Source organism: Cajanus cajan, chromosome 8 (genome assembly GCF_000230855.2).
Source record: "Cajanus cajan strain Asha chromosome 8, NIPB_CcT2T_4, whole genome shotgun sequence".
NCBI classification, from domain to species: domain Eukaryota; kingdom Viridiplantae; phylum Streptophyta; class Magnoliopsida; order Fabales; family Fabaceae; genus Cajanus; species Cajanus cajan.
The window spans coordinates 14,837,611-14,858,267 of NC_138524.1; the positions used below are offsets into that span (position 1 = coordinate 14,837,611).

Here is a 20,657-nt window from a genome sequence, read left to right on the forward strand (position 1 = left end):
TTTATATATATATATATATATATATATATATATATATATATATATAATACCTCATGTTCCAGCAATTTTCTTTGTGTAGTCTAGTACTTCCATTTCTCTTTCACTTCATTTTCACAACATATGTCACTTGTCATAATGGATTTTTAATTATTAATATATTCATTTTTTTATATCTTCTTTCAAATTCACCCTTCTTGTATTGATACAAATAGTTTAAGATATGATACGAGCTTGTGTTTAATATAACATGAATTAAACATGATAATTAAAATTTTATTTTGATGAATATACTTATTCAAAGAGAATCTTTGATATTAGAAATGAAATTTTTTTAATAAATTTTTATTAATTTTCAATTCAGCAAATAAAGTTGTAGGTCAAATTAAATACCGTTTAATTTTTATTGACTAAGTGAATATAGTACTTGGTATAAAAAAATTTATCATGTCATTGACTCTTTATCCGATAATTCATTTCTTATCTATTATTTTAAGCATTAAAAAAAACACCCTTCTCCCATTTTATTTATATTCTTCTTTCCTTCTTTATCAAATATATTATTTTCTCTTTCGTTTATTTTTTTTTTCTTTCTTGTTTCCATCCCATACACTCGAAAATAAGAACATATGTCATTTTCCTAACATACTTTTCACTTTTTTTCTTTTCTCTTTCTATCTCTCACTAAGTGTTACACCAAGTGAGTATATATTTGAATACCAAATTTCTTTTTTCATAGAAGGTATCGTAAAGGCGGCATACCCTGAAACAACATATTCAAATTGTGAAGAGGTAATTAGATTATCCTACAAATTTAGAAAAATGATATATTTAGTTGCATAATTAACTAAGAAACTCACAAATGCCCCCTATAACAATCGACGAAAAAATAGTCGCACTTTTATGTTTTGTGACATTTTTTTTGTGTGGAATATATATATATATATATATATATATATATATATATATATATATATATATATATATATATATATATATATATAATTAGGTTTGAACTCAAATGTCAACGTAGGATGAACAGTCACATCTAAAATTGCATATATTGAAGATATTTCTTAGGAATCAATATCTAGCTACCTTTAAATTAATATTTCTCTTTCTCACATACAAACAACTGTTTTAATTTGCATCATTCTCTTTTCTTCATCTCATAAAGAAAAAAAGAATTCATATCAGCCCACGAAAATTCCCACCACAATCAGATTACGCTCATGGTGTTGGACCGTACTATCATACAATAATAAAGATAATACATTAAGTAGTCCATTAATATATAGGCTAATTACTTCTAAAAAAAATATAAATTATTTATCGAATCTGATATGTTAGTTTTTTTATATATATAATTATGTTATTGATGTAAAATATTTATTAATTTAATTAATAATTCATTTTATCAAAATATTTAACCCATCATTTTTAATAAAAGAAATTATCTTAAATATTTTGTTGTATCTATACAACTCAAACTCAGACGTTGCCTAAAGAAATCAAATTCAACACTACTCCCATCAACAACTTTTTTGTGTTGGTATTGAATAAGTTAGATGTGACCATATTCACCTGAGGGTATGCATGCAGTTAAAGTAGTTTCCTATAGAGAAGAGAGGTGGAGGGCCATTATTTAGAGGCATAATTTGGCTAAAAGGTGCCGACAAGATGCACGTTCGGTGTCATAAATCTTTGAGCTAGCCTTTATTGTAAGCAAAGTTGAAGAAGAGCACGAGTGGTAAGTGCATGCATGTAGAAGAGGATAAATGATTAGCCAAGAACCAGAAGGAAAGAAAAGCAAGTGTTAGCCCACACTTGCTGCATAATACATTATTAAGAAAGCAAACTTCCACCCAAAAAACAATTTTTAATATTTAGTACACAAGTCACCTTATTATTACTATCATCTATTTTCTAAATACTTGAGAAATTAAGATACAAATAATGTTGCCGTATGTAAAAATAGTTAAATTGAACAAAGCAAAACTCCCTACGAATTATTGTTGCAAAATAAAATCAAACAAAGCAAATTTAAGTATCTCATCAGCTTATTATTAGGAAAATGTTGTATCCTCCGAAAAAGAGACGAAATTTTGTCCAAAATATTAAAAAATTATTTTTTAATAAATTTATTATAAAATAATTATTTTATAATAAATTTATTAAAAAGTAATAATTTTTTAATATTTCGGACAAAATTTCAGTCTTACATTTCCAATGCTGTAACAATGCTCATATCATATGTAAGTAAGATTGGATTAACCTCTGAATCCAACTAACACGACACAAATCAAAAGTTTAATAATGAAGTGAATCGGTTAATAAGTTTGGTTTGATTTATATCGAATTTTAGGTTATATATATATATATATATATTTCAAAACCAGCAAACTGCATTTGATATATTTTTTTTATTTTGTATTTTTTTATATTCTTAATAAATATTTAATATCATAAGAATATTTCAAAAGTTAATTATCCATATATTACCTTTACACTAGTAATCAATCATATCTTTTAAATTATTTTATTTTATTTTTATTTTATTAAATAAGTAATTGATATGACACTATTAAGATATATGATTAATTGTCAGTGTAAAAAAATTTTATACGGGCAGTGTATAGGTGGTTAACTCATATTTCAAACCAATTCTCCAACATAAATTAATTTGATTTTTTCTCACGTTAATTTGAAATGAATTTGTTCAAAAATCCCAACCTAAATTACCCAAACCAAATGATTTAAATTGGAATAGAATAATATATACTTCCTTCAAATCAAATTCAACCAGATCAAAACCATCCATTTTGTACATGAATGCGGTTTTCATTTTTCTAAAAATAATTTTCCCAAAATGAAATTGTGGTCATGAATTAATATGCCGCAATTGACTTTATAAAAAAAAGAATGTCATAATTGGATACAACCAATTTCAAGACCTCGACTCCCTCCAGGCTAAGAGTAAAAGGATGTAACCCTTTCCCTTTCCCACAATGTTTACTTAATCACGCGTCTTTCACAAGTCGCTTTTACTGTGTTACGTCATGCGAGCTACATAAAATTGCTTTTTTAGCTGGACTTATCTTTTATATATATATATATATATATATATATATATATATATATATAAAAGAAGGTTCAAATTGAACTGATGTAATTTTATTAATTATTACATTATTTAATAATTATATATTAAATGTGAATTTTATTAATCTAATCGTTGAATTATAATTTTATATCACTTATTATGATTATATTAAATTTTGTTAAAATTAAATAACAATTTGAAAGTAATCAAACTATTCATATTTTAATATTATATATATATATATTACGACAATTTTGTTCTATAAGAATAAGATATTAAAATTTGAAGACTTAATCTATGCACTATAAAGTTTTAATTTAACAATTAGATCATTGAAATTTAATATAGAACATAAATCACTGAATAAAGTAAGTTTAAGTAGACTTAATCTTAAAGTAACCCTCCTTTTATATATATATATATATATATATATATATATATAAATAGAGAGAGACAGGAGTATCGTATTGACGAATCCTTCCTACATTTCATTCTTAATTGATAGATTAATTTGATGCTTTATTATATAAATTCAAATCAATATATAAAATAATTTTATAGTTATCCATCGATTTGAATTAATAAAACAAAGTATTAAATAAGTTTCAAATATTTTTATTTATAGATTTAATTTATACATTAAAAACTTTTAAATAGATTTGATCATTAAAATTTAATGTAGAAAGTAAATTATTGAATAGAGTAAGTCTACCAAAATTTACTCTTTGAGTAAACGGATCCTTCCTTATATATATATATATATATTCATTTACTCCAAGAGTAAGTCTACATAAATTTATTCCATTCAATAACTTATATATTACATTACATTTTAATGATCTAACTTAAATTAAAAGTTTTTAATGTATAGATCAAGTCTACAAAATTTTGAAAATTATTTGATATTTTGTTTTATTGATTTAAATTGACAGATAATCATAAAATTATTTTATCCATGAATTTGAATTAATAAAATGAGATATTAAATAGTTTTCAAATTTTTAAAAATTTTGCAAACTTGATCTATTCATTAAAAACTTTTAACTTAATGATTGAATAATTGAAATTTAATGTAGAATATGAGTTATTGAATAAAAAAAGTCTAAGTGTATACTTACTCTTAGAGTAAGTGAATCCCTCCTTATATATAAAAGGAGTAAGGGACTTTTGTGAGTGTATACTTGGACCCATCCCCATTAAACAAGTGTTTTCTCTTTTCATTGCAAGTATTTTTTTTTTCAAATCTCCATAGAATTTGGGTAGAATTGTCATCCTTTACTTTCCTCCATCATTCTCAACTTCTCACTCTACTCATTTAATTTTCACTAAAGGTGATAAAATGGACTGATCTGATTGGATCAACATGAACCTACTAATATGTATGACATGAATTAATGTTAAATTTTGAGCACAATTAATTAAATCTTAATCTTTTTTACTTGATCTAATCATGGTCTCATTCGGCTTAGTCACTAAAAGCTTGTATATAAGTCAAACTTTTTCACAAGGTTTGAGTCTCATTTTAGAAGCTCAAATTAAATATGGATCTTTTGGCTTAGTCTATCATCGATCATGACTTACATCAAGTACATGTCCAACATAACTCAAACCCAACCAATTAAAAATGTAGGACTTAAACTTCAATTTTGAGCACAAATTAAATTTATGCCTATTAATTAACTTGACTGGATCATGATCTAATTTTACCTTATAAAAAAGTTATTCACTAAACTTGGTTTGACTTTAGAATCCCAAATTGAATTTATGTTTGATGACACAAGTTATTATAGCCTATGACCGATTCAAATCTATGATTAACTCGGTCAAACTTAAACGATAAAATATAGGGTTTCGACATTAAATTTTAGATAAATAAAATTTGAACTTCTTTAAGTTGATCAATTATGGCTCAAATTGTCCTTAACTCATAAAAAAATAGTATAAATCTAATTTTCATTGAAATTGTAATATTTTAGAAGTTTAAATTGAATATCAACATTTTGACCTAATGCGCATCAAGCTTCTGATCGGTCCAACACGAACCTATTAATTAAAATGTAAGTCTTGATCTATGAATTTCAAAGCAGGTTTGACAATAAGATTTTAAAATTGGAATTAAAAAAAACTAACAACAACATAAAACATAATTTTAATTAGAGATGATAAAAAAAAATCGTATTTACAAATAAAATTTATTATAAATTTTAAATAGATAATTAAATGAATATCTATTTAATAATAGAGTAAGAATGGATAGAAAAATATCAATACCTATAGCTATCACACATTAAAAATATTAAAAATACTCTTAATTATATATGTCTCATAATTATTTTATTTTTAGTAGAAATATATGTTACAAAAAATTAAGTTTTTAAGTATAAGTATATGTTTTAAAATTATTTATATTCTATTTCTTATATTTTTTTTAATTTAAAATCTTACATATTTTTATTAAATATCCACACATACATATAAATATTCTCAAATATATAAAAAAAAATCGTAAATATCCATTAAATAGAACACGAGATAGGGAACTACTACTGGTCTCCACCCTATCCTATTATCATCATTAGTTTTAATTATGAAACATTTAAATATAAAAATGACTACAATAATGCAACCTAAAATATGTATAGTTAACTTTTAATATTTTGTAAATAATTTATATATGACTAGTGTAAAAAAAAAAAATTAAGTCTCTGTGCATTTTTAGCAAATAAACAAATAAAAAATAAAATTAATTAAGATTGAAAATTTTTGTGTGACTAATAATCGGAAAAAAATTTAATTATAAAAAATAAAATAAGATATAATATAAAAATTATAAAAGTAAAATAATTTAAAAATTATGGACATCAAAAAGAGATATCTCCTTTAATAATAATATAAATTATATAAGGATATATTAATTAACTCATTAAAAAAAGAAATATAAGGATATATTATTAATAGTTTGGCTAAAATTTGCTGTATTATGGGTGAGATTTGTCATATATTTGAATAACGAAAAATAGGGAAGGGAAGGGGAAGAAAATGGGATGAGGTGAAAAGGAGAAGGGGCAAATTATCACAGTAATTTATGTATATTGATGAAGGTACGTTGAAAAATGTTTTACAAATTTGTTGATTCTCAAATGGACAAAATATATATGGCGATCATGATAATTATCATTAGCCTACAAGCACTCACTACAGGTCTTATGACACCAAATTAAATAATGCTTATCAAAATGGGGGAAAATGTCAATCCACAGAGTCACCAAATTGACAAAGTCACTGCACAGTTTTCTTTACCTCGATCTTTTTTTTTTTTTTTTCTTTATTTTATTTTTAAAATTAAATAATAAATATTCATGACACTGTAATTTTTTATTTTTTTAATTCATTTAAAAATGATATATATGGTAAAAAGATATTTATAATTACTATTGCTTCAATATTATATTTATCATAATTTTTATTATAAAAAAATTATACTATCAATACATAATAATTAAACTATTAATTAAAATGCATGCAAAATTATTTTCTATCCCATATATAATGTAATCAATAGAGAAAAAAATAATGTTATATGTTAGTAATAATTTATCGATACATTAGTTTTCATTGAAACCATAAAATTTATTTAACAGAAATTAAGCTATTTATTATATTAATAACGCAGAGAATATATTGTGAATAAAAATTCTTGATAGCAATACGGTTTTTTTAAAAACTCAAACATATGCATAGCATAAAAGTATCATTCTTAAAACGATATTATAGTGTGCACAAAATATAAATTTAACATTAAAAGTAAGATATTTAGTTATTCTTAAAATAATTAATATGCTTTAATATAATTTAATATATAAATGTGAAATAATTTGGGTGAGCATCTAAGACTATATAGGATAAAGTCATGAAGGAAAAGAAAAAATAATTCAACTGAACTTTTAAATACGGAATTTGTTCTTGACGATCATGTTTGCATAGTTAGATAGATAAGTAGCATATTGGTATCTGAGTAAACCTATTTAAGGGTATCTCCAATGGAAGCAATTCATTTGAGTTGCTTCATGCATTGAAAAATGAAAAAAATGGTCTCCAGTGTGTCATATCAGTATTAAGTTACTCAAACACAAATTTACTTCAATGATAACAAATTTTAAGAAATTCAAATTTTAGAAAATTTTTTCTAATCATTTATAAACTAAATTTAAATTTTTATTAAAAAGGATAATTGCACTACAATGAAAGAAAATAAATTACGAGAAAAAATACACAATAAGTAGATATTAAAAATAAAATAAAGTAATAGTAAATACATAAACATTATACAAAATTAATTTTCATCATTATTATTTTTGAAACGTTCCCAAATATGTTCAATAAGGAACGGTTGCTTCTGGAAGCAACTCTCTCTCTTCTTCAAACAATTCATGTTGCCACGTTAGAATTCTCCAATAATAAAAAATCAGGACTTGAGTTGTTTCATAGGACAAACAACTTCCATTGAAATTGTTCTAATACATTTATTTAAGCTAATATAAGAAGGATTGGTATTTGATTAACATATTTAATGCATAAATTGAAGCTAGTATATATATATATATAACCAGCCGAAATTAGGAAAATTTAAAATTACTTCTATAGGATGGCCTGAAGTAACAGTATAGAATATTGGATCGTACGTCGTGGTTAAAGTATTTTGAAATGATGATTGAGATTATTTGGTCAATGGTAATAATTGATAAACTAGAAATTACGTTTGTTATATGATTACCATAATTAGTTAACAATAATGATTAATAGGTGAAATTATGTATGCCGGCAGAATGACTTTATTTTATTTTGATAATCTGGCAGAATAAATTTGATCAACATATATAGCTATATTCATGTTTTATTTATTAAGTTACATCAAAATATTTTGTTTTGGCATAAGTTAAATTTAGATAGATCGACCCAAAATTCCGGGCATTTCAGTATCAATATGGCACAATAATGTCATGAATTAAAAAATATATATAAAAAAATTAGCAAATGAGATCTTAATATATATTGGGGCATTATCGGCAAATAATTTATACAAATTAATTAAGTATATAATTGAATTTATACATTTTTTATATCTAAAGAAGATGATTATTGAATTTAGTGTAAAAGTGTATTCAAAACTATAATTCAATATTACAATCCTAAAACAATCCAAATATCCAATCAATTATTAGCCTTTTTACAAACCTTACACACGCACAGATCCACACCCCCCCCCCCCCCCAACCAATTATAATAGCTTTCCAATCCCATGTTGAAAAAAAAAATACAGTTTAAAAGTCCTAGTTGTGCTACCATAATTATGCCAAGTGTTCAGCCATAGTAAAAGAAAAGAGTATGTTTAATTAATTCAACAGGGTGAATAGTAATTTCAGCTGAACTTTGTTGAAAATCATATATAGATATTTGGATACAAATGAGAAGAGTTTTTAAAAGATTTTTTGTAAAAAAAAATATTTTTTCTTTTAAGTTGAGAAATTCTCAAAAATCTTTCTAAAATATTCAAACAGACTCACAGTCACCACCAGCAGCTCATATTCTTGACTAATATCAGAAGAAAATTATTATATAGCTTCAAACATTATCTTAGCACCCCCATAACCGATCTAATTAAATTATATTGTAGAACACTAGAACCAGCATAGCTTTTGTTTTTTGCTAAACAACAATAGCAATGAGTATGAATCTGAAAATTATAGTACAAATTAGTCAAACTAACTATGACTAAGCTGACCCAAATATAAAACCAGTATAGCTCGCACAATGTCAGTGCACCTTATTCACCTCCAAGCCACCAAGTTTTGCTGACATAAGGTTTGCTATTACCTAGATATTATTTGTGATGAGTTATTACCTTCATATATATTTCACTTTTTTTTTTAAAATTATTTTTCTTCTTATTTTTTTTTTCTTATTAACCAGGGTATTTCATAGTCAAAAGCTAAAGATCAATAATTCAAAGTACAGAAACCTATTTAAGAAGTTAACATCTTCCAATAAATGTTTTTCCATATGGATCAGAGATGGTTTTTGTTATTGTCTTTACATATTCACCTACTCATTTTATCTATTATTTTTTCTCGTTTCTTTACAATTTTTCTATTTTAAACACTCGTACACCCAAAAATAAAATGGACTATAGGTTGATTTTTTCATACTCCAATATGAAATTTGCGACGAATTAGCAGCACTAATCGCGACACTTAAACAGGCACACTACCTGTAAGAATTTAAGTGTTTGGTTTGATATATAACCGTGTGAAGTTATTTATTTGCTGATTTGTGGTCAGTTATATGTTAACTAAACATGTGATTAATTAGAAGCATCGAGTAAAAGAGATCTCATGAAATTAATAAATCAAACTAGAATTTTCTGATCGATATTCTTCTGGTACTCTTTCGGATTCCAAATTTTATAGTGTGACCTACACCGTACGACGAACTATTTCATGAATGGAGAAATTCAACGTTTGGCTTCATGTCAAAGAGGACGACGGGGTTGGCTCTAGAAAGGCGTTTTGGAAATAGTAGTAGACATGCTGCAAAACACAAATTCTAGGTGCGTCTAATATATTAATTTGAATTAATTCAAACTGTTTGATAATTTCTAATTATCGATTGAATGAATATAATCTTAGTTTATTAGAGTTTTGACGAGAGCATCTGAACGGGACCCACATTTTCGAGATTGGTCGGTTGTCATCTCCGTCAATTTGACGTCTACCTCAGTTTCCTTCCCTACAAAATCATGGCAAGAGAGAAAAAAATATCTGTTTACCATAAAAAAACCACATTAGGCTTAATGCCAAAGTTGCATCACATGCCTAAACTAATCTCTAATTTAATTTCGGAAATTGCTACAAATAATAAGCTACTTAAGTAATCAATCCTAGACTCCTAATCAAATATATGTTGAACTATTTTTAGAGATTACTCAAAAACCTAGGAGAAGAAATTGAATTATGTTACTTAATTACATACATTTAATTTGTTCCTATATTATTTCACATGTAGACAACTACTCTGTTGCCCATGCCTGATGTGGAAAGATGTACAGACACAAAATATGTACCTAGTATTAATAGAAGACATTGAAAACAAACTGAAACTCGTAGAAAAAAATTATATTACATGAGAAAAAGACTTTGCATGCTCCAAAAGAATACGACCAAGTATCTTGTGGCATGCATGCAATGTTGCAGATAGGTGCTCCCTAATAACAGGTTACAAAATCTGTTTCTTGAAGACAACATGCGTAATACTGTATTTCGAATTTATAACATGGCGTGTGTTGTGTGTGTTTATAGGACATACATTTTGAGGAAGATAACGATAATGGCCACCGCAAATGTTAATAATTGATCTTCTTCACCTGAAATATGTTATTGGCATATTATAACATATTGTGTGTTTGGTTCAACATTTACAGAATTGATTTTAAATCAAATTAATTTTATTTAAAATTAACTTTAAAGTACTGAAGTGGTTTACATGCATTTAGATTAGATATTTTTGCCTTGAATGCAATTTGTTGTAAGATTTCATATGATTTCTAATAAAACTGAGGGTTTGAAGATAAAATAAATTTTCCCAACAGTAATAGCCATTTATATCTTTACTAAATCCAAATTAGAAGCAAAATCAATTATGATATTTTTCGATACTTATTATAAAAAAAATCAAATAATTAATTTATTGATATTTATTATAGAACTTAAATAATTAATTTATCATGATTAAGAAAAGTTAGTTTTATTGGTAAGATCAATAAATATATAATTAAATTTTTATTTTTTTCTAAAATTAATGAGACACTTCATATGTGTTTATAAAGTTTTTGCATTTTAAGAAAAGAAAATGAGATTATTAAATAGAAAGAAATAAATATATAAACTTCACTTACTTAATAAACTAAAAAAATGTATTTATAAAGAAAAAATTGTAATGCTTGAAACTTAATGGATTAAGTCTTATTAAAAAGACTAAACCAATTTAAAAATTTGTTTTATATAATAAAGATGCAAGGTAAGGTAGTACTTTTTATTGCAAAACCAAAAACCACTTTATTGGTTAGATAATCACATGATGGACTATTTAAATCTCGTAAGTAATTTTAACAGATGTTTGATAATAGTCAATGGATTAATATCAAAATTCAAATATGTTAAGTGTGCGTTTGGATTTAGATAAATGTTACTATCATGTCCTTACTCTTTTAAATATACCCTTTTTATTTGTTGACTTAATAAAATTACAATTGTATGAAATTCACTTCTTATTTAACAATTTTTACTCACGATCTATTAGTTTATAATAATTTTTAACCAATTGTATAAAAGTTTTTTCTTTTGTAAATAAAAGATTATTATTAATAAAAACCAATAAAAGAAAGTATACTAGAATAAATGGATATTAGATAGAGAATTTATCGTTAACATTTCTCCTAAATTTGTTTGATGATCTAAAGATGTCGAATTACCAACTAATGTAATTTTAGATAAATATTTTCATATTAAGAAATTAATTATATATGAATTCAAAATTATACTTTATTTAATAGACTTTTACGTAAATTTTGAATTAAATATAAAATTTTATAATAAATTTCTCTACTAATCTACTTTTAGAATAAAAATATTAAAAAAAACTAATTTCAAAATTAATTTCAGTTAAAATCAGTTTTACCCATATGCATACTAAATATACTACATAGCAGTTTCTATAATAGCTACTGGAATGATTATTGGTGAGGACAATAATGATAATGGGCTTGATTAAGGCGATAAGGCTTAGCGTTGAATAAGGGCAAAAACAATAATTGTATGCTTATAGAGATAACATACATAGTTAATGCAATCTAATGTCATTAAAGTGCAGCACAGTGCAGGATGTTTTCCCTAAATGAACTTGAAGAAGATAGATATATCCAGTTTTATCTCCGCAAAATAAAGGAATATTTGCAAAATTTGAACCCATGACTTTTTTATCACAAGATTGATCAATTTTATCCTAGTATCAAGCCTTGCCCTCTAGCTAATGTCATTGTAAAAAAAGAAGAAAAAAAAAAACAAAAAAAGCCGTATAAAAATGCAAAAGTGTAATAATACATAAACACTTTTTATATATCATATATATTTTATTAATGTTTATTACTTTTTCCTTTTATTACCTAATATATCACTTATTATAAACTATAAACAACTTGCACGTGATAAATACTTGAACTTTACTCCCTCAGATTTTATTATAATAAGACTCAGATCATAACTGTAGTTTGGTCTTATTCGTAACAATCGATCAAGAATGTCTTTTATATTAATTATTTTTTTAACGCGCGATAAATACTCTAAGTTGAAGTTATTTATCTTAATTGACAGAGTATTAGTCTAACATTGAGTCAAAAAAATATATATAATTTAGGACAAATTTAACACTATCATATTAATTGACAGAGTATTATTAGTCTAACATTGAGTAAAAAAATATATATAATTTAGGACAAATTTAACACTATCATATCAACTTTTATAAGTCTATTTTTTTTAATAAAAATATGAAAGATTATAAAGATGAGATCAAATCTAGGTCTCTATATTTCTACTACTCTAATTTATTTTCCTTAATGCTAAGTTAACACTAGTGCTTTATAATTTTAATTGCAAATAGATAATTGTGTTTTATAAAATGCATAAAAAATATTATATTTTTTAGAATTGAAAACTTTGATATCTAACATACGCAAATTACCTTTCTTTTTTTAATCAGGGACAAATTAGCTTAAACCATGCAATAATTTCTGTTGAATAGAATTTGATGTAAATTAAAGTTTTCCCACATGCAAGAGGACAAAATAGATGAACAGAAATAAACCAAGATGGCCCATAAAATGTCTTCTCAGTAGCCCAGTGACGTGATCTCCATACTCCCATCTTCCTCTCCACTCCCCTATTCCTTTCACTTTCACCTTTCACCTCCCTCTTTCCCTGGCTTTATTTAGAAAAACCAACCCCAACCTCAACCCCTCCTTCTCTCTCTCTCTCCATCCCAATTCATCATTCCACACACAATTAGCACAATGTCCAGCAGTGGCAGTCACGGGGCAGAAGGATCATCCAACACCAACATTCCAATAATCGATTATCACCATCAGCAGCAGCAGCAGCAAACTAGTCCAGTGACACTTAGCCGCTACGAGTCCCAAAAGAGAAGGGACTGGAACACCTTTGGCCAATACCTTAAGAACCAGAGACCCCCAGTTCCTCTCTCTCAGTGCAATTGCAACCACGTCCTCGATTTCCTTCGCTACCTTGATCAGTTCGGAAAGACCAAGGTTCACCTCCAAGGGTGCATGTTCTATGGCCAACCTGAACCCCCTGCACCCTGCACCTGCCCTCTCAGGCAGGCTTGGGGGAGCCTCGACGCTCTCATAGGCAGACTCAGGGCTGCCTATGAGGAAAATGGAGGCTCCCCTGAGACTAACCCTTTTGCGAGTGGCTCCATTCGCGTATACCTTAGGGAGGTCAGGGAGTGCCAAGCTAAGGCTAGAGGTATCCCTTACAAGAAGAAAAAGAAGACCACAAAGGGAAATAATATTGAAGAATCATCAAACTCCTCCATCCACTTCTCTTGAATGTTCTTCCTCAGCAGGAAGATATGTGTTTCAGCCTTTCCATCACCTAATGGTAATTGTTATGTAGTTAATTTTGTCATCACTTGCTCGGTCTCGCTCTTAATAATCACTCGCAAGCATCAACTTATTACGGTGCTTATATGGCATATCACAATAACAACCTATAACAAACACTGCAATGTTTTTTTTTTTTTTTTTTGTTTTACAGTGGTGAAGTGAAGCATTAAGGAATAACCATCTAGATATGGTCTAGTTTATATAATTGTGTGTGTTATTAATTATTAAGGAATACAATTTGGATCGATGTTATAAGATATAAAAGTGATGGAAAGAACTAAAATATACATATGGATCATTTTTAAGTGATCCTATTAAACTTTTACATTTAAAAGGATGGATCTGGGACGAAAAACTAATGCTTTATATATACAGTTTTTCTTATTCATCATCCAGATAGCTAGCCAATACTATTGAAGTGTTGGTACATTATACCGACAAAAGTATTTCCAATGCCGTGTTCATTAGGTTGAAAAATTAGGGGCGAATATATAGTAATTAATACAGGGACAATTTAATTTGATCCACCTGCTGGCTTTGCAACAAAAACAATGTTTTATATATGGAACATCAGTTTATTAGTTTATTATTTTTATGAATGCTTTCTCTTAATTTATTTCTTTTAAAATTGAGCTGATTTTTGACACATGCAGTGATCAAGTGAGCTAGTGAGACGTGTCGTCTATACTTTGTCAAGTTACTAAGATCACATAAACATGTTTTTAACATATGTGATTAGTTAAGGTTCTAGGTTTCAAATAAAACATATCATCAAATTGTAAAACTTTTAATAATATGCATGCTCTTTGCAAGCCTTTTTTTTTTTAGTTTACAGTTTTATTCTACGCAAGACATGATCATTGAATTTAATGGAATCTTTCAGATGGATGTTGGAGAAACCTAATTCTAATTAAATATTAAATGTATTGTTCTTAGCATTAATATTTCTCCACCATCCTCAATTCTATAATATGTCCCACTTATTGCTATATCTTTAATTAATGTACAAGAAGTGATTTGATACACTCTTACTTATCTTTTCTCCACTGTGTTTTCACCATGTACGTTGATTTGATCATGTCGTCTAGCATTTGATTCTGATAGTTCTATCCATTTATCAAAAAGCTATTTAGTTTTCTAATGTATTAAGTACTGGTTATGTATTTTGCGAGCAAATATTTTGTTGGTTAGGCGAATGCTCAAGCTTTGTGCTTCCCGTCACCTCACATGTTTTTTGTCGGCTTTTATTCCAAGTGGAACTTCAATGGCAATTTGAATAGACACACGTTTGTATTTTGTATATTAAAATAGAACATGGATTGTTCATTGAAGGTACAAGCTCTTGGTTTCAAGTGATTATTCTACTCAAACTTGTCAAAACTTGCTGCACATTTGGATTTTTTTTTCTCTTAATTAAAGCTTGATTATAAATTATACATACTTTGGTTTATTGAGCTTTGTAACTATTTTGTGAGGGCTAGCTACTTTAGCATAATGCTTCCTCTAACATAACATTAATGCAGATATCATGTGTAGCCTCTGCTCAGTGGCAGCTGGTAGCAAGTTAGGGTTTTCTAGGTTGTCTTGCGATCAAAGTATACGAAACTATTCTTGGACAGCTTTTGTGCTGGGAGAGTACCCAGAGATTTTTGGTGACACAGTAATTAACATTCACTTGTGCTCTCCCTGACTCAGATGATAAATGTGCCATGTTGGGGCCCAACCTTCTCTCTTTTTCTCTGTTCCATTTTCTTCCTTTTTTTATGGTCATATGTTAAAATCATGGATTATATATTTAGAGTCCGATTGGGTATAAGTTTAAAAACGATTTTGGGAGCTTTTCTTTATCAAAAATAAAGAATTTTTTTTAGTTTAAAAGCCTTTAAAAAGATTTGTTTTTATTTTGTATCCAATCAGATTCTTACATGCATATCATGTTTATAGGTTTCACGAATTATATACAACACCAGCTAGCTATATAGTCTACCTCATCAAACAGATCAGTGTTCACTGCTTAAAAATAGTGTCATGTGTTTGAATTATTAGTTGAACTCTTGAACTATTAGCTAGCTGTACCATGTAGAGTACTAGTCGATATCCTTTTCAAACCTTTCACCTGGACGACAACCATCCTAACTAATGAAGCATTTGGATATTCATAAATGTAATTGATGAGGATACTGTGTGTTCCTTCTAGGTTTTTTTTTTTTGGTTTAATTAATTGATTTAAATGCATGAGAGTGTAAATTAATTATTTGGTTGATTACTTGGATATGCTTAGTTCCTCTATACTTTTGGATATGCACGGGCCTGATAAAAATATTTCATCTGGACAAAGTGCTGCCAACTAATTGAATACTCCTTGATCTCCATGCAGGATAATATGTGGCATATATATATATGAATCAAATTGGAGGAGTTCTTACTTTAAGGCAAAGTTCATGGGAGGTTTGGTTTCTATATTCGGTAATTTGATGGCATTCCAGTACTCTTAAAATTTCTGTTTTGTTAACTACCTGAGAATTTGTAATTAAGCTTTTAGCAGAACCGAAAGCTTGTGACATGCACAATCGTTGGTTTATGCCTCGGTGTATCTTATATTCAAACATGATTTGCATATTTACATATATAGTTGCTCCTCTTTTTCATCGGTTCCTTTAAAATGCAAGGCATATTTCAATAAATTTAGGTTCATATTGTTATGATGTATCCTTTTTTATGTTTTGCTTCCTGTCATAGGAATTCCAGGTGTCCTTTCGCGATTAACACAAGATTATATAGTGGTGACAACTGACAAGGATTCGTGAACCTGGGTAGATATAGAAATATGATTCAGGGTATTGAAGAAAATTATAATATATAGAGAAGGAGAACATGTCTACATCATTATTTAAATTTATTTTATTTAATAATTCATATTTTATATTAAATTTTAATGATTCAATTGTTGAATTTAAAATTCTTAATAAATATATAGATTAAGTTTACAAATTCTTAAAAAAAATTAAAAATTATTTACTACTTTTTTTCATTAATTTAAATCAACATATAAAGATTTTTATGATTATCCGTTGATTTGAATTAATAAAATGAAATATTAAATGATTTTTAAATTTTTAAAAGAAATTATAAACTTAATTTATAAATTAAAAACTTTAAATTCAATGGTTGAATTGTTGAAATTTGATATAAAACATGAGTTATTAAATAGAATTAATTTAGGTAGACTTACTTCTGAAATAAACATATATATATATATATATATATATATATATATATATATTCATTAATTAATTATCAAACGTATACTTTGAGAGATACAAATCAAGATTAGGTTTTCCTCGTACAATAAAGAGTTAAGGACGAGTGAATGTAATAAGGACAGGTGATGTGTATTTAATTAGGTACAGGTTTTAGTTGTAGCTGAATCTTTCAATGTGCCAAGAAATAGAACTTCTAAGCTAACCGAAGTCTTAATTAGCTGGCCAGAAATATTGTGGTTTTCTTTTATTTTTGTTAATAAGTAAACACTTTACTAGGGTCTATTAATTATTGATGAGAAAGATGAGTATTGCGTCACAATTGAGATTTATAGAGGATTAAATCCAACGCACTACACAGCCATTATTCATTAGGACATCAAGGCTCTTCCATAAACTTAAATATCTTACAAAAACTTCCAAATTAAATGATAAAAGTAATTAATGTTTTGTTTGTAGAATAAACCAATGAATTAAGTATTGAATTTTGCATTGACATTCGATATTGATTTTAATACTTATTTTGCATTGACTAGTGGTTGATACGTTGTTAAAAGAAGGTTGGTCAAATCAATTCATAATGTCTTTTAACATTCAAATGACAAATATTACTCTAATTTTTTTAATTAACAACCCTGTGAATACAATTTTGTTGCTATTTATAAAATATATAAAGTCTTTCAAATTTATAAATCAAACTTTAAACAAAACATTTTTCTAATTAGCACCATATTTAAATTGAATAGGTATTGCGCAAGACTATGTGATACAATATTTAAACTTATGATCAATTTACTACTTGCAAAATTTGATATCTTGCGAAAATATTAACAAATCTCAAGTAAGTGAAGCTTTAGTATATTAGAATAGTAGCTCTTTAGTTTAGGCTAAGGATAAAGAAAGAGAGTCTTGCAGTTCACATTTGTGATCTAGACCCTCTCTCTAGAATCAATTTTTCGACTTCAAATTGTTAAGACAAAACATATTGTCCCGTTTGTTATTTATATAGATTTAACGATTTTTTCTTCAAAAAATTCTGAATAAATTAAAAGATAAAGAAGTTTTTATGAACTTCTTTCAAAAATTTTAAATAATGTGGAACTTTTTTTAGTTTAACCAAATAATATGTGATCAAAAAGTTATCGATTCGATAATAGTTTATTAATCGAAATCAACAATGCTGCTAATAAATTTTCTTAACAATATAAAAAAAATTAATCATAGAGTTACTATTTAAGGAAGTCTTTACTTAACATATTTTTGAAAATTTTACACACAAAAATATGTTAGATATAACTTTTGAAATAGTTATCGTAAATGTTGCTAAATGTTATATTAATTTATATGTCTTTTGTGTATTTTACTTTAATAATTGTTTTAAATGTATATATGAAAAATATGTATTAATAAATATATTTTTATTAATAAAATAATAATTTTTTCATTATTATTAGATCAAAAAATGATATTGGATCCCTCAAGCTATAAGTTTTAATGATAATAATAGACAATTGGTTATATTGACATTCAATTTTTCATGCAAATTACATTATCTGTAAGGCAAAAACATTTAACATACATCATTTATGATGTTTAATAACCAAACCATATTTGTATATGTTGCGCACTTGGGGTTACCATACACACATATGTCTCCATAATAACAAGATATTATTCACTTTGAGTCTAAAACCTTACGATTTTACTTTTGAATATTACCCAAAAGATCTCTTACCAATGAAGACAATTATATATATATATATATATATATATATATATATATATATATAAAATTAATGTTCATCCTTTTATTTAAATGATATAGGACTTTGGTTGCATCCCAACAATCCTTCCTTCAAACAAAAAACCATGGTTTCCCCTCATTTGTAGTGAAAGCCATCAGTCCACAAGTTTACTCGATGGTGGTTCATAGAGCTCAGTTACACTTTAAGTACTTACATTATCGCTCCATCGTACTAACTCACAATAGCGAAACATGTCTCCTAATCCTCATATATTACAAAGAAAACTCTCTTTCACATATGGACTCACCATTAGCAAAACTTTTGGTACAAGGAATTTTATACTCATATTCACTAACCAACTCCATTGCACTCATTGAGTAGGTCATCTAGTCGAATCAACAGCTTTACTACTATTTATTGTGCACCGGGAGTTACTACACATATATGTCTCCACAATGACTAGATATTATTCATTTTGAGCTTAAGCCCTCACAACTTTGTTTTTGGATATCACTCAAAATGTCCTTTATCAATGGAGACAATTGTGTATATATAAACTCATGTTTATCCCCTTATTTAAATGATGTGAGACTTAAGTTGCATCCTAATAACTTATAATATTCCTTACCACATTAAAAGGAATAAAAAGCTTATTCAATACTCACGTTTCAAAAATGAATGAAAACATGTTTTGCATCAAAGAAAGGACAAGCACATCTCTCAAAGCATGCAAAATCTCAACAACAAAAAAATCATTCCTAACTAACACACACAACAATTCCTTCTATTTAGTATCAAAAAGGTGATAAGTAATTTCCTTAACAAGATAAGAAGTGATTGTTAGGTGAAAAGCATTTAATGCACTAACGACCACCTCTTTTCACAAATAAGGAAGATGAAGACAAATATTGAAGTGGGCTAGTGAGAGATACTCAAAGATTTGCAACGGTCATCTTTATGAATAACCTATATAAAAGTTTGAAGACTCAAAAAGAAAAAGAACAACAATTGCAAAAAATTCATATTCATTCTTTATGTAAAAAGGTTTGTACTTAAATTAGTTGTATCACATGTTGATAATAAGATGAAATAATAAGTGATTTCTCAATTTTAACTTTGTATTATTATTTTAAGCCTGAAGAGGCTTAACTGTAAAAGAATATTTGGTTTTTGAAGCTTGGAAAGGCTTCATTGTTCAAATAATATTTGAATTTGAAAAGACAAGTCAAAGAACACTTAAATTAAGACAAAAGTAACTTATAAAAGAATATTTATATCTTTATAAAATATAGTAAAACTTGATTAGATTGATCAAGAATTAAATGTAGTTTCAATGATTGAGACAACTAATATAAAAATATTGTCTGTTTTATTAAAAAAGTATTAAGTTTTTTATTGACACTATTCAACCCTCATTTTCTAGTGTTTTTCTTTTCTCCACAATTATGATATTTTTTGAAATTTTCAAAGCATATTAGTAAATATATATTTGAATAATTAAATTTAATAAATTATATATTATATATAATATAATGTTTTGAAGTATTGGTGAGATCATGTATCTTTTTTTTCCAAGAGCTTAACATAATACTATTCAAATTTAATTTTATCTTATCTTGGTTAAAAGAGTATATTGATTTTTGCAGCAAAAATATAAAACAAGAACTCAACTTAAAGGGTAAAACCACGTTTCTATATGTTTGTTTTATGACTTTATGTTTTTATTAATATTTTTAACCTATGTAATACATGAACTAAATATTTATTATATATAACTAAAATTTATAATAAATATATATATGCATATAAATTATATA

General features: G+C 26.6%; 1 protein-coding gene across 1 annotated transcript; it reads left to right on the forward strand.

The window, feature by feature from the left end:
* The first annotated feature begins 13,064 nt into the window (after window positions 1-13,064).
* On the forward strand, window positions 13,065-16,491 carry LOC109815945 (protein LIGHT-DEPENDENT SHORT HYPOCOTYLS 10). The gene is made up of 2 exons (XM_020380768.3): window positions 13,065-13,830; window positions 16,213-16,491. Exon 1 carries the CDS (start codon window positions 13,224-13,226, stop codon window positions 13,776-13,778), a length of 555 nt encoding a protein of 184 aa, XP_020236357.1. The 5' UTR covers window positions 13,065-13,223; the 3' UTR covers window positions 13,779-13,830; window positions 16,213-16,491.
* The last annotated feature ends 4,166 nt before the right edge of the window (window positions 16,492-20,657 follow it).

Bases quoted from the DNA above. Each gene is read 5' to 3' on its own strand.
- LOC109815945 (XM_020380768.3), top strand. From the start codon at position 13,224: ATGTCCAGCAGTGGCAGTCACGGGGCAGAAGGATCATCCAACACCAAC.